The 15,602-nt window shown below is 43.4% G+C and overlaps 2 protein-coding genes across 2 annotated transcripts in view; one reads left to right on the top strand and one right to left on the bottom strand.

Moving 5' to 3' along the window:
- The first annotated feature begins 384 nt into the window (after nucleotides 1–384).
- ttc9c (tetratricopeptide repeat domain 9C) lies at nucleotides 385–4,223 on the top strand. The gene is made up of 4 exons (XM_035669666.1): nucleotides 385–535; nucleotides 1,848–2,183; nucleotides 2,484–2,666; nucleotides 3,636–4,223. The coding sequence occupies exons 2-4, from the start codon at nucleotides 1,850–1,852 to the stop codon at nucleotides 3,791–3,793; spliced, it is 675 nt and encodes a 224-aa protein (XP_035525559.1). The 5' UTR covers nucleotides 385–535; nucleotides 1,848–1,849; the 3' UTR covers nucleotides 3,794–4,223.
- A 96-nt stretch (nucleotides 4,224–4,319) lies between these two features.
- Nucleotides 4,320–15,602, bottom strand: part of si:ch211-168f7.5 (ataxin-2 homolog) — a 12,986-nt gene continuing 1,703 nt past the window's right edge. Inside the window, exons 3-5 of the mRNA XM_035669900.1 lie at nucleotides 9,400–9,619; nucleotides 8,001–8,279; nucleotides 4,320–7,839 (exon numbers count right to left, since the gene is read on the bottom strand). Of these exons, the coding sequence (XP_035525793.1) occupies nucleotides 5,312–7,839; nucleotides 8,001–8,279; nucleotides 9,400–9,619 (3,027 nt within the window). The 3' untranslated portion in view covers nucleotides 4,320–5,311. The remainder of the gene's footprint in view (nucleotides 7,840–8,000; nucleotides 8,280–9,399; nucleotides 9,620–15,602) is intronic.

The raw sequence follows: 15,602 nt of genomic DNA, 5'->3' as shown, positions 1-15,602 counted from the left end.
AGGGACATGAGGACATGGATAAAATGCACAAGCATAAAAGAAAAAATAATGAGAAAGACAAAGAAAAACAAAACAATACATACGCATGTGGTTGATGGAACACTGCACAGAGATTAGGGCAAACATTATTAAATACAAACAGTATGTAGCATTATAATATATATATATATATATATATATATTGCCTTTGCACAGATATTACCGGAGGAGTATAGAAATATATATAAATGCACAGAAAAAAAAACAAATGGGAAGTGTAATTTACAGAAATTATAGGCTAAATAGGTCTAAATATAATACTATAAAGAAGATGTAACAGGTATTTAAAGTACTTTCTAAATAAGTGAATAAATGCAGCTTGGTATTTCTGTGCCGGTAATTCCCGGTTCGGCCTTGTTGTGGCAGTAACGCCGCATGAAGTTGAAGTCTTGACCACTTCAGAAGAAAACAAGAAGCGACTGTGCAGCGGCAGCAGCATGATTGTCAACTGACACAAGTAGCTGTGCGTTGATTGTCTTTTCAGTGGCGCGATAAGGTGAGACGATGCACAGCAATGTATCCATTTTAATGTACCGTTAAATGAACCGTTAAAAACGTGTGGACGTCCTGAATTAAACGGACAGGACACAGTATACTCGGTTACAGTGCGAGAGGCTGAAGTTAGCACGGTAACTCCGCTAGCTCGGTTAGCCGTGACGTTAGCCACCAACCGTCAGCGTTCTCCCGTGGAACGTTAAGCGTTCGAATTCCGTCCAAAGCGTTCCAGGCTGGCAGTGACGTCACCCTCCCAGAAGCTAACTTGTCCCAGCATCGCGACAGATACACGCGAGTTAACGCTAGCACAGTGGGCAGCGGCGGCAGAGAAACGAAAAAGGTCTTTAAGTGGAGTGGAGGTGGCTGCTCAGACACGTAGCTAAGAGCTTCCGTTTGTTAAGTGTTGGTGAAGGTGTTTGAGCGTTAGTAAACCTCAGTCTCCAAGAAGTTCCCTCAGATAACAGTAAGAGACAGCCCACTGCAAGTAGCAGGGCAACATGGGAATAGTCACTAAAATGCAGCGTAATTGCTGATGCCAGTGAACTTTCTCCATGTATAATGTGTGTAGTTATGTCTTTGTTGTAGAGCTGATTGGGATTGTTCTTCACTGTGGACTTCTTCAGTGTAGACGCTGATGAACAAACATTCATTTTAGGTTTGACATAAATAATATATTTGAGTTAATTTTATTGTTCTGGATCACTTTTATAACGACAGTTACTAAGTTGTGGTATTTAATGTGTACTTTTCCATCTGCCTGATACCCAAAGCGTTCAAAGGGGATCCCCAGAAATTTAGTATAGCAACTCCGTAAAGATAGGAAACTTACAAGAGACAGATTGGTTGAGATATCCTGACTTTTAGTCTAGTATTGGTCTAAAATAGTCGCAGTCTACAATTTCCATAATGGAACTCGATGGGATAGGAAACAAAGGAAATCTTTTTTAGCTTGAACCATAGTAGGGAAAGGCAGAGAAAACACACACTGAACAGGGAACTCTGAACTCTTGCCCACGGCTTTTAATGTTCATTTTGAAGCGCTGGCTTTCTGTGTAAAATTAATAAATAAAAAAGTCTTCAAGCCTAATCTGACATTACACAACTGATGTGTGTGCAGTGGTTTTCTTTCTCAGACTTGACAAAGCCACTAAAGATACATAACGGTTCACACAGCCTGTGTAGTACTCCTTATAACTAGTACATTGACTTTGACATCTTAAATCAGTGGAGTGCCTGTATGTACTCCAGCAGCTTCTTCACACAGTCCTTTATGTTTACTTACTAATCTCAACAGCTGACTAACTCTATTGCAGAAATGGAGGCTGGAGAGGAGAGCGTGGACGTGGAGGGGGCGGCGGCAGCAGCAGCAGAACCAGGCTTTTCTGGATACCGACAGACTTCCACAAAACCGGTTTGGGCTTCGCTAGAGGAAGCGGCACAAATGAAAACAGAAGGGAATGCTTTGTACAGGGAGAAGAACATTCGCTCGGCCATTGGGCGTTATCATCGCGCCCTGCTGGTCCTCAGGGGCCTCGACTCTGATGTGATGACGTCAGTGAAAGGTTTTGGACCTGAGACACCTCCCCTCACACCTGAACAGGAGGCTGCACTGAGAAACACACAAGTGGACTGCTACAACAACTTAGCTGGTAGATAAAACACCACAACCATGCAAAGTGCAGGGGTGAAAAGAGTGCTAGGTTAGACTTAAATATACATCCCAGGGTGATGATTATTGAGTGTCAGTTAAGTAGTTTCATGTAGACTCTAGTTGTGTATGAAGTTTGTTTCAATGTGAACTTGATCTACCAACAAACCCCTCTGCAATTCAGTGATGCTCCAAAGAGGTGACTCCTTTTACTGGAGACTTTTTTCACTGATGTGCCTTATGTGGGACATTGGCAGTTGAGTACAGTATCATTCACAGACAGTGTATATATCTCTTTCAGCCTGTTTGCTGCAGAAACAGAGTGTTGACTATGCTCGTGTGCGGGAGTACAGCCTGCGGGTGCTGCGGTGGCGACCAGGCGACGTCAAAGCACTGTACAGGGCAGGAGTAGCCACTCTGGAGATGGGAGATGCACAGACCGCCAAACAGTATCTCAGCCAGGCCTGCAGAGAGCAGCCTAATGGTAAGAAAAGAGAGCCAGCACATCAGGATAATCCACAGCAGACCATTGTCCATACGAACAGTCATTTATTTACATTTCTCAGTGCAGTCTGGCGCCTTGTCTTCACTGTGTCCACAGTGTTCTGACAGCAGTCAGTGTAGTTACACTATTCCCTGAGAGGGAAATAGACTTGAGGTGTGAAAATATGCCTTGGGTAACAGCAGTGTGAGTAAGGTGAAGTGAAGCATGAACCATTACGTGACCTGTATAGACAGCTGCATGGATTTTAATTGGAAACTATTTAACATTATTGAAAAGTGTCTGTTGTAGACAGCCTGTCATATTTTCACATCATTTTAGATGCATATTTGTCTTAAATTACTACTTAGTCCCTATTGGTTCCAATTAATGTTTACAGACTGTTCTAGTGCTTTTGAGCCACAAACCGATGATGTGTTTATGACCTATATTTATTCTTTATATTTTGGGAAATACGCTTATTCACTTTCTTGCCAAGAGTCAAATGAGAACATCAATACCACTCTCATATCTGTGCGTTTAATATAAAGCTACAGGCACTAAAACGTACTAATTAACATGTTATATCTTCTCTGAATGAGATACAGCTTTTAACACAGCCTGTATTAAAGGTCTTTCAGATTGAATATCTGAGGCTGTGCAAATTCAGAGCTGGCAAACTCCAAATAGCAATCTGTATTCTTACTTCATGGACTGATTTGCTAGTCTATTCATGAATTTTCTGTTCACTAAAGAAAGAAAAATTTTCTGTTCTCTCCCTCTCTTTTTTTGCACCTTGTTTATTTTTACTCAAGGACATTTGGCTCAGAACTGCTGCATACATCACACCCCTGTAATATCTCTAGCATAATTCTGCAGATTCTCTCCTCGCCTTCTCCTCCATATGTGAACACCTGTGGGATAAAGGAAAAGGTACGCCTTTACAAAATAAAACGTATTTTTCTGTTGCAGATGCCAATGTGAGGAAGCAACTGCAGAGGGCCGAGGAGAAACTGAATCGGGAGTTGCAAAAAGAGAGGGCCATGTACCGAGGCATGTTTTCCTCCAACCTGAAGAGCAGCTCCGGAGAAGAGATTAACCAAACCAACGGAGCTGGCGAGGGAGTTTAAAACCTGTCAGCTCAGCCAGCCAAGTAAAGCCTCAACCTGAGAGAGACTGTTCAATCTCATCTGATCACAAAACCAACTGCAGAATGTTCACACACCTTCAATCTCTCGTTATGTTACTGTGTCTCCTTTTAGGTGTTAATGAAGGGAGCATAGTACAGTAAGAACTGTACATCATACTGAATGCTGGAATGTGGTCAGTCGGAAAAGATGTCGCTGCTGAAAATAGAAAGGAGAGGACAGAAAAATGCGTTTCCTAGCAACACGGAAACAAAGCTCAAAAAGAGCAAGAGTTTGGATCCGCTGAAAACTAAAGTGAGACTCTTAATGCACTACTCCAAGTTCCCATTATGCCTTTATGGTTGCAGTTGTCTGGTCAGTGCTGTGAATGTTGATTTTGAGAGTTTTCGAATAAAATATTTTTTATAAATAATGTTCAAGCTCAAGACGTCTTCTTAAAACTCATTCCATTGTAACAGATTGTATAATGTAGGCATTTCAGGCACAGTACACATAGTCATAAGTTTATTTTATTAATAGAAAGCCATGAGAAGCCACATTTTGTCTCAAATAACTCATCAATATTTTAATCATTCAATATTTATTTGAAAATCCTGAGCACAATATCAAGTTAAAGAGTATTTGCTTAGTTTTGGTCATTATCTGGCCAATATGATTGTACTTCAGAGGCAATATTGCCCATAAACAAAGAGGAATATCACATTCTCACAATAGCTATAATCACTGAACAAGTCACAGAGCAGCATGCAGAAGGCGAGTGTACACATACACATTCATACTCATGGTTACAGGAGGATTCAACCAATATGTAATGAAGCTGCTTATAGCCAATATTCTGAGTTCATAGTCAGTATCTTTAAATCAGGATACTTTTCAGCCACAAATGGATCCCAGAATAGTTTTCCTGTTGAAATGTCAAATACTTTGAGCATTCACACTATGAAAAACTCCACACTAATAAAGTTTTTAAAAGGTTTGTAGTTCGTTGCAGCTCCTAAAAGCAAATATTCACCCTTAAATAAAGTTGTCACCTGTTTTCTTCACTGACATTTGTCTGTGGGCCATCCTACATCCCACAGCTTAGTACTATAGGGTGCACAATATACATTAACACATTGTCAGTGAGGAAACACTTGGCTGCAAAGCTTTCTGATTATGCTGCAGAACCTGTTTGGAGAAATTTGACAGACATTTAATAGTTTGTTGGAGGGATATACAAAGTGTCTAAGTCTTCTCCAAAAACATTACTAGAATGAATGATATAAGCCAAAAATAAAAGGTTTTACAAGCTTCATGTGCCTGAAAGTAACTTCCATCCTACAGATGAAAAGACCAGCAGATATATTTTATCTCCTCTTATAAAAACCAGTGTATCAATCAAATCTTTGAAGCTCGAAATTTAAACGAATGGCACTTCCTTTTACCATAATACCAACCATCTGTGATGTTTTGAACGTAACACATGGAAGATGCATTTACTGTGATGTTCGATTACAAGTGTCACTTCTTGGATGGCTTCCGTTTGAGACTCAGGGACCTCATGGAGCCAAACACTCTCCTCCCCAAGTCCCTCAGGGATCGCGATCGCTGGAGGGGCATCCGTGGTGGAGGGGACGGAGAAAAGGAAGGGGAGGAGAGAGGGGAGAGGGAATGGCAGCTGCCTTCCAGGCTTTGAGAACGAGAGAGGTTGAAGAGGCTAGCGGTGGAGGACAGGCGTTTGTCTTCCTCCTTTGCTCTCAGCAGTCTCACCCCTTCCTGTTTGCTGATGTACATGCCACCTTGACCCACGTCTAATGAGGAGACCCAGTGTGCCCGCTTTGAGGGCTCCTCGCTGTGGTTACGAGGCACCAGTAAGCCTTGGGACTCACTCCTGAACAAAGCCCTTCTGGAGAGCTTGAGGCTGGAGCTGCGTCTCTCACCTTCTTCCTTCCCCTTCTTCTTTGAGAAGATGGGGGAGTTCTCTACCTTTGGTCTCCTGTCATTGCTGCTGGATGAAGCCTTCAACCTTCGATGCTCCCTCCTCCAGCTTCCAATGCTGTTCCTCCTCCAGCCGTAGCCATACTCAGCTCTGTCCATCTCCTCCCTCTCGCTTTCAGACTCTCTGCCCCAGAGGCGTCCCTCAAAGCCCCTCCAGAGTTTGTTGGAGGTCTTCCTGGGTGTCTTGGCTGCTGATTGCTCCTGTTCCTCACTCCACACGGAGCTATAGTCCTCTCTCTTGGCATAGCTGCTTACTGTGGCTGCCCTGATCAACTTGTGTGAGGCATGTTTTCCTCTGTAAAGCCCCTCCCCTTCCGCCCTCTTCCACCCACCGCTACCCCCACTTCCTCCCCCACTTTGGCGAAGTGATCCACCCCTCGGTTGGATACCGCCATGCTCCAAAGGAGAGCTCCTCGAACTGGTGCGAGGCAGAGAGCACTGGAAGGGTGCATCCCGTCGAAAAACAGAGAGTGGAGTGGCACCCAGAGGGGACGGCTGGAGAGGCCGGGGAGGGGAGCGGCCCCGGGGGTTGGGCCGGGAGGCAGGGGAGGAGGCCGTGGAAGAGGGAAGGTCGGATGGGGAAGGGATCTGCTGGTAGTGGCAGTGTGAGGAGTAGTGCGGAGATGGAATATGGATGGACTGATAAGGGTGTATGGGGCTGCTGGAGTGTGAGAGAGGAGGGGTAAGGCTGCACTGAGACTGTGGAGAATGGGTGACACTTAGAGACAGCTGTATTGGTCTCTGGGGATTCAGGTCAGTCAGTCTAGTATAGTCATGTGACTGATCAGGCTGGGCTGTCAAGTGAGTTTTACTGTGACCCCTCACCTCACCTGCAGTATCTGTTTGGAAACAGTCAATGTCCAGCTCCACACCTTGTTCCATAAGTCCGACCACAACAGCCTTAGAGAGGCCAGAGAGACGAGAGATCTCCCCCACCATTGGGGAGTCTTCGCTTATTTTGGGACTGGAGCTGGACTCTTGGATCAGGCTGCTGCGCTGAGACCCAGGAGCTGATCCAGAGCTTGAACCAACCACTGATGGTCCAGTCTCAGTTGGAGGACCACTGCTCCAGTCTAAAGAGCGACAGAAGGCAGATGAACCAAATCCAGAACTGGGTCCAGGCCCTGAGGTGACCTCCAGGGAACTGCGGTGGCTCAGGCTGCTGGGACATGTTGAAATGCGAGGGCGAGTTCTAAGTGCTGGGGTGGGCGCAGCAGAGGAGAGGGATGTAGCAGAGGCTGTGGAAGCAGGAGCGAAGTCGCTCCTCAAAGCTCCACAACTGCCATTTTTGGGATTGTCCACCAGTCCCCGGCTAGAATTTAAACCAGGAGTCAGGTTCAGGTTCAGGTTGAGATGCAGATTTATGTTCAAGTCCTCTCCAGTCGCTGAAGGAAGGTTTCCCAGGTTGATTGAATTCCTAGTGGCTTTTTTCCCGGTAGTGCTGAGACTGACTCTGGCAGAGTTTCCCAGGAGTGACTTGCAGGGAGTGACACTGAGTGTACTGCGGCTCTCAAAGGCAGAAAGGGACTGGGTGGAACCGTGACTTTTGCCTGGGGTACAAAGGCCTCTGTGTGTGACTGGACCAAAGGTTGCAGCTGAAGTGAGATCGGAGGTGGAGGAGGTTACCCGACCGTGGTACTGTCGAGCCAGTCGAGAGATGTACTGCTCCAGCTGGGTGAAGGAAGTCAGGGCAGGTTGCTGGTGCGTCTGGAGAGGCAGAGTAAGATCAGCATTGGACTCTTGCGGTTCATCTAGTTGGGGTCCTTCAGGGCTCGGAGATGCTGATTGCTCCTGGCTCGGGGAGGTGAAGAGGGGGCTCTGGAGGGCGACCGCGTGCAGCGGGCTGGGGTAGGGGTACACCTCTTTGGTCCGACGGGACACCAGGTCTGTGCAGTAGCGAGGGTCCAGCTGGGGTTTTGGATGGAGGGAGGAGGCGGAGGAACAAGAGGTGGAGTCAAAAAGTGGGAGGAGGGAAAAAATCAGGGAGTCACCCAGTCCTGAGCAGAGGTCAGACAGAAAACTCAGACCAGTCGCTTCAAGGTCACTTTGGACTGTAAGAGATAAAAAAAATAGATTAGATTATATTATCATTCCATAAATATTTATTTATTCATCTCCACTGCTGTTTATAGCCAGAGCAGTGCTTTGAACCAATTTCAGATGCAAATTCATATTGACATGGAGGGATTAAGTACTGTCTGAGCCAGCTCACCTGAAACTGGTGTCCCTTCTGTTAGTTCAGCATCTTCCTGGCTGCTCTGCAGTGCACGCTGATGTTGCTGTTGCTGCTGTTGTTGCTGTTGCTGCTGTTGTTGCTGTTGCTGCTGCACTGCACCTTCTGACCACAGGATGTCAGTGTTGTCAGCAGACGGAGGAACCTGCTCCCACAGCTTCAGGGCTCTGACTGGTGGCCCTGATCCTCCCTGAGCAACATCACTGGACACAGAGTAGCAAGAGTCCGACAGAGAGCTCCCGCTCACTGAATAGAAACCTTGAAGAGAGAGGGAAAGAAGTTCACTATGTATATGCCTCTAATGTTATTTTTTAATATTTTTTAATAATACTCAGAGGCACTAATGATATCGGACCTGAGTCCTGACCTCTCTGGTTTTGCTGTAATATATTACCCATTATATTATTATATGTGTTATTATCAATTCTCTAGAGTAGGGATTGTTCTTATTCCTACTCCTGTTTTGTGTTGTTGCCGACTCGTTGCTTTTCTTTTTATTCCTTTGTGGACTGCTCACAATATGTCACTGCTCGTTATGTAAAAAACATCACACCACATTCAACAATTTTATACACATGCATGCCACACTGTTGCCACTTTGTGTTGCTTGCTGTTCCATGTACAAAGAGTACATGATGAAGGATGTCATGTTTTCCAGTGTTAGTGTAGTTTGTATCCATATAAGGAGGAACTGGTAGTTAGTTAGGTCAGTAAAAACTAGGTAAACAAAGACATCACCTACAGAAACTCAAACTCCATTAACATAAATTCCAGGAGAAAGGTGTCACAATTGGGATGGATCCAGTATGGTGACAAGGTTAAAGTTTGACAGTAAGATGATGGTACTGCAATCTAAAGACACATACAGTAGCTCCACTATTTGAAAAAAACATAATTAAAATTTAAAGAAGAATAAAATATTAAGCAATGAAACCAACTTCAAACTTAAAAATCTAAAATAACTCCTTGCATCTTTTTTAGGTTTTAATTCAGATTCAGATTTCAGATTCTTCTACAGGAAAGTAAAGACATGTATAAAATAAAGGCGTGCATGAGTGCATAGCAGGGAGAGGAATGTCTGAGTTGGGTGTAGAGACACAGAGACCACAGTTACAATGAGAGTGGATAAGAGTTAGGCAACAAAGGCTGAAAAGTTGACTGTGAGAGAGAAGTCAGAGAGTCAGTGCCTAGTCACACAGTGCAAGCAAACAGAAGAAAAAAGAGTGTGGTTAATGTTTAATGGGACTTCTCTTACACAAGGTGAGCTGTACTTATATCAGATGGTGTCCAACTGTGTTGGTCATTGTCCAGGATAGTGCAATGGAACACATACTGTTGACCACTGCACACAAGCGCTTAGGTGTGTGTTTGTGTTTACCTGAACTAGGTCTGGAGTCACAGTCCACGTGGACCGTACCACTGGGGTCCGGTGTTGGTGGCGAGAGCAGGTCAGACGGGGCGTCCCAGGACAGAGTAGACCAGCGTGAATTACTCCCCCTGCCAGATGAGGAGTGGACCGTCCCATCCACTGAATTACTGCCACAGTCCTCTGGGCTGCTCTGACAAGGCAATACCACTGCGTCTGAGGGAGACAGAGCCTAAGAAAAAACAAACATGTGACAAGTTAGACTTGAGCAATATTGATAAAATCAAATATTACAGTATCTTTGACCAAAATATTTAAATGCTGTGACTTTGACTACATGCACATTCAACAGATTTGTTCATCTCCCGATCAACTATTTAATATAAAATCAAGAGTTGGATTAGGTGACATTATTTTCCAGTATCTATCACAACATGGCCAACCTATGCAAAATCACATATTAAATATTCAAATGTATGTTCACTGCAACAAATTATGTTCCACTGTTTGACAGTTTTCTCATATGAGAAATTACATCATTACACATATGATCATATCATCACACTAGGATTAATAAAGGATAATATTGAATTATTATCTAGTTTTGAGTGTTTTGTCTCCAGTCATATTCTACAGTCTTTCTAAGAGTGCCATTATTGACAGCAGATGATCAAGGTAGCCAGTATTGTGGGTAATGTACCTCCTCAATATCGATGGAGGTAGTGCCAGACAATATTAAATCATTATAATCATAACCAAAAATATACTTTCTAATGGAAATCATATGCAAAAACCCCATATAAAAGTCTTTAAAGCCATACACCAGGAGTGAGTGTATGGCCGGAGAAAGACTGAGGAGACCATCTTTGAACATTGGCAGTGGTTACCTTCCCCCCCTATACAACTACCTCTTATATTGTAACCAAAATTACATACTTAAGTTACGTGATGACAAGCTAAACCATCACCATGACAACAACTGAGCAATTCCTTCTGCTCAGGACACCAAGAAAAAGAAACCTTAGCGTGATATCTTTGGTCAAACTGCTGTTTCCAAAGTCAGAAATCAACACATACTGCATAATGTTCGAAACAATGTACTGTGTTTCACTCTGTAAAACAGAAGGATTCTCCATTTTATTGCTTTGCATGTCATGTATTGAGTGAGATCTTTTACTTAAGTAAAAGTACCAATACAACGATGTAAAAATATTCAAATTCAATTCAAAGTCTTTAAGTACATAAGTATTACTGGCTAAATGTACTAAAAGTACTTGTTCTGCAGACAAATGTCCTCTGTGAGTGATATATTATTATATATTACATTATCAGATTGATAATAGTGATGCAAGTTATTTAAATGAAATTATGTTCACAGGGGAAATGTCACTAACTAACAATTGAAACACAACAAGAGGCCCCAAGCACACACTGCTTTATTGTAAAGCATCATAAGACAGACAGGTTGCGAACCACTGATTTAATTCTTAAATTTTAATTTCATTTAGTTTTTAAATGTAGAAAATCAGAATCTGAAAAGTATCTTATAACTACAGTTGCCAGATTAGTGGAGTAAAAAGTATGACACATCCCTCTGAAATGTGGTGGAGAAGATATATAAAGTAACATCAAATGGAAATACTTCAGTAAAGTACCTCAAAATGGGGCTATACAGCACTTGGATAAACTTATTTAATTACTTTCCACCACTGCTATAAACACACAACTCCTTGGTACTTCATGTCTTTGTCAGTGTAGAGACACAGTTAGAGCCGTGTGAAAAGACCTGTGGGCTTGTACGTCCATAATATCCTTTACCAGAAAAACGCTCCGATGACATCACACCGCTTACCGGAACAGCCAGGAATGAGGCCCTGCACACACCGACAACAATTACAAACGCCCCGTCAAGTTAGCAAAGTGCCTACATTTCCTAGATTAGTAAGGGCTTGGTAGAGTAACCCCCCTCCTCCAATTACCCTTTAAATCCCCTACCCACCCCTCCAGGAGAGCAGCCAAAAGGAGCCCCTGCCTTAGACTGATTGAGCCCAGACAACAGAGACACTGTGAGTGGCACTGATCAATCCTCTTGTTACTGAGGAAACAATACAGGTAGTGACTCAGTGCCGGGACGACAGAAGGGGGGGGGTTCAGAAGATAATGGGAGAAGACAGATGACGTAACAAAGAGCAGCCGGAGCAGAAGGGAAGAGGGGGGGATGGACTGAGGAGAAAGGAGGGAAGGAAGGAAAAGAAGTGAGAGAAAGAGTTACAGACTTTGACTTGTCTTGGGCTTATCTCCTCGCTTCCTCTGTGAGATCATGCTGCGACTCACTCCTGTCCCCTGTTTTCTTTCTCTTTTCTTTTTTTTTTTCCCAGTGAATCTAAAGTGAGTCGTGAGTGGGTGACCAAAAAAAAAAGAGAAACAGAGTGAGTGAGAGGGACAGAAAAAGACAGAGACTGAGAAATAAGAGAGTGAGTCACTGAGTGAGTGAAGGCGGTGGAGGGAGGGTGAGGCGGGGAGGGGAGGGGGGGGGGGCGGAGTGGGTGCCGGGGTGAGAGAGAAGGGCATTCTTGAAGGACCCCCACCTCCCCCACCACACTCCCCCGACACCACCACCACCGACAAATAATCCCCCCTCCACACTTCTATAACATCCTTCGAGCCAGCCGCCCCGTACTCACCATAGCTACAGCTGCTCGCTCTCTAACTCTCGCTCGCCTCTCCTCCCACACAGAACCACAACAGCACAACGGGCCTGGCGAAAGATTTAACTCATCCTCAGCCTGAACACACAAAATCCGGTCTGGCTGTGACTCTCGCTCGCCTGTATGTTCTGTTGACTGTTCAGCCACACAATCCCACTCACCGCAAACGCACTTCTGCATTTGTAAAAACTCAACTTAAGTTTTCCCTTCTCTGATTCTCTCTATTTAAAAGGACCCCCATCTCTCTTTTCTTACACAAACCTCTAGTCCTCCATATTCTCCCCCAACAAGCATAATGCATTGCACATAACAGGATATAATGTTACACACAGAGCAGTGCATGATCAAATCATAGGAGGCTGACAGACAAGTGGGTGGGGGTCAGCTCATAGCTCTGTAATATGATATTCCCTTCATGAGAGGGAGCAGTGCAGCCCCTATGGAACAATATGAAGGCAATGTATGGGTCGATTGGATGATAATGGCACAGTGATCGCAGCTGCACAAGCAACACACCTCCTCTTAATAAGTGCATTATGTCATTACAGCGAGACAAATTGCAGCGGTTGCCATGTTGAGGCAGAATAATTTGGTCAAACAGTGTAGGCCGGAGCGAGTGTTTGGTGAGGAGTACTTGCTTGTTCTGCACGGCGCAGTATTTATTGTTTCATGCATTATTAATGTGGTATTGAAATTTAAAGACAGCCCACGCTGTGCATGTTCATCTTCAGTGATGCGTTCCAGCCTTTCTCAAACGTTCAGGTGAATCTTTCATTGCATTTAAAAGTATCAATGGCACAGACTTCTAGCTGAGCTCAGAAGGATCCCGAGGCAAAGAACCAGACAAAAGCTGTCTCACTCCACAAGTCAGAGTAATGGCTCTCCATGTAAGATGATGCTTTCCAATACTACACCTAATTTCAAGGCTGTCTTTAGTAAGAGCGTGCACAGTATTGCAGATGGTGTAGAGACGCATACTCATACTGTATATAATTCATCTGATGATTATTATTATTATTCTCATATAATTTAGTCATTTGGTGTATAAAAGGTAAGAAAACTGTGATAAAAGCCCATCACAGTTTTCAAGACCAAGATAATGTCATCAAATGCTTGGTTTTGTTTGAGAAACAGCCCAGAACCCAAAGATATTCAGTTTAATACTCTGTTGAGACAAGAAAAGGCAACTATTTTAACTTGTTTGAAGCTGAAACTTGTTCATTTTAGCATCCTGTTGCTAAAAAAAATGTCTGAAAAGATTTAAATGATAAAATAAAAATAGTTGCTGATGAATTCGACTGATCGCAGCGGCTCTACTTTATAAGTGAAGTGAAGGAAGCTCTGCAGCATAATTCTTACTTCTCCCACCCCCCCCCNNGCCCCCCCCCCCCCCGTCCTCTATTTGCTTTCTTCAGCCAGGAGAAATTTTATTTTTGAACACTGTACGGCAAAAGTGGCGACAATCAGTGTTTCACCAACTGGGCCTCGACACACATTCTGAAGGCAAGAAGAGCTGCAGAAAAGTGTGAAGAGACTAAAAGGTTACATACTGAGAACTCAAAGTTTTCCTCTAGTTTATACAATACATGCAGAATAATAAATCAAAGCTGTCTCTATTTGCATGCCCAGAACTGAATTATTTATGCTATTGAAACATATTTATGCAAATTAAATGTGTTTTCTTTCCACAAACAGTATTGAAAAGAAGCGTTGTTTTAGATTTTTCAAAAAGCCTGCATGGAAAGAGTCATTTTAAACTACATTGTTCCCATCACAGATGACACCATACAGCCATGATAATCCCAACCTGTGCCAAATATGGATTTGCACAATGATAACTTCTGCAATCCCTCTGCTATTAAAGAGGTGAATCACATTTCAAGAGTTTAATTTAAAAAAAAAACCTACAGAGCTTGTGTTAAAGTAGAGCGCATTATGTTGTGAGTCACGTAATCCTCAGCTTACAAATAGTGATATTTTTTATAAGCAGAACAACCTGCAACAAATTTTTCAGAGCAGTAATAATGAATATCAGATAAAATGAATTTAATGTGTTTGGGGCTGAAACCTTTACAGTGAGAATAACTGTTCCACCTTCATAGTAGTGAGTAAACAACTCTCCCCTCATTATTCTCTCTACAGCTGCAGCAGTAATATAGCCACTTTTCCAACAACAAGAACAACAATTTGTCTCCATTTATGCAAATGTTGTGTGTGTGTTGGTGGAGACCGACCCGGGCAGAGGGCAGCGTGCCAGGCTGCTCCGCTACACCGGCAGCTCCCTTCAGAGGTGAGAATGAGCAATGCTGCTCGGCCTCTCCACAGGATATCTCATCACCACGGGGGGGGAAAATACAGAGATGTTGGTAGGTGGGCGGTGAGGAAGACAGCACATTGTGAGCCACACTTCCATACAGATGCCCTCCCTCAGATGGGACTGCAATGTCTGTCCCTGCACTGGTTAAAAACAGATTTAATTTTTTTTAGAGTTGTTTTCCTCCCCTTCAGTGCAGTCTATAAGGGATTCGATCTAATATGATTTTGACAAATAAATAGAACGTTGTGTGAAAGGCGACCTCAGCTGTGGCCTGATTTAAACAGAACATGTATTAATGTGCTGCAGGCTGCTGACTAACACGGCTCATTAGTATCAGGAACACACGATCACAGTGTAATAACACCCTGTGCAAAGTGACCGGGGATGAAGTATCTAAAATCAATAAAATGCAGCCAAGGATGACCCTGTTTAATATCTGAGGTGGTAAAAAAAACTCCCCAGCACTGGCTGACACTGAACACAGCACGAACCTGTCATGTCACTGGTTGGTTCAAAGCTGGAAATGATCTCGAGATAATCCACGACAGACAAAATAACACGCACGTCACTGCACACTCTGTACAAAGCGGGGAATCCCCTTAAGGTTTAGGCCCATAAAAGAAGTCAGTCATGTATTTTTTTTTATGTTTTGGTCTTAAAGAGCAATTTCACTGCTGGAAAGAGGATGGTTTTATTAAAAAGGGCTGTTTATGTGGTGGGAAAGTGCAATTATTGTTGAAATTGGCACCTTATGATAAAAATAAAATGGTCATAGGACATGAAACAAAGGCTGTGGTGTTTCCCAAAGCTGAAAACAACCATTATAATAGAGTTTATCAGTATAAAGGACACAGATAATCTGCAAACCGTCCCATTTAAGAGGTTGTAACTCGGATTTGTCTGGTAATCTTGCTTGAAAATTGACTTAAATGCTTAATTTCCTTTTCAAACTAGTTGCTGATTATGTTTCTGACAATTTTTTCAGCTCTAGTCGTCCCAGCTGCTCTTCAGATTCAGTATTCTCTTGCCAATGCCTGTTTTATATTGATTCATTTATACGTCTCCCATTTCTAACCATAGAACCCTGCTCGGTGCACTCACTGTCACTTTTATCCTCTCCTTTTCAATAGATTCACTGGTTCAAATTCAGTTCACCTTCAGGAATAATGGACCAGATCACCTGCAGCCTT

Source organism: Morone saxatilis, unplaced genomic scaffold (genome assembly GCF_004916995.1).
Source record: "Morone saxatilis isolate NCDOM2014 unplaced genomic scaffold, NCSU_SB_2.0 Contig22, whole genome shotgun sequence".
Lineage (NCBI taxonomy): Eukaryota > Metazoa > Chordata > Actinopteri > Moronidae > Morone > Morone saxatilis.
Note: the sequence above shows the minus strand (reverse complement) of the source record. Positions and strands in the feature narration are given on the sequence as shown.

Bases quoted from the DNA above. Each gene is read 5' to 3' on its own strand.
- ttc9c (XM_035669666.1), top strand. From the start codon at position 1,850: ATGGAGGCTGGAGAGGAGAGCGTGGACGTGGAGGGGGCGGCGGCAGCA. The intron at 2,184-2,483 runs GTAGATAAAACA...TATCTCTTTCAG, and splicing joins CTGCTACAACAACTTAGCTG to CCTGTTTGCTGCAGAAACAG. The intron at 2,667-3,635 runs GTAAGAAAAGAG...TTTCTGTTGCAG, and splicing joins CTGCAGAGAGCAGCCTAATG to ATGCCAATGTGAGGAAGCAA.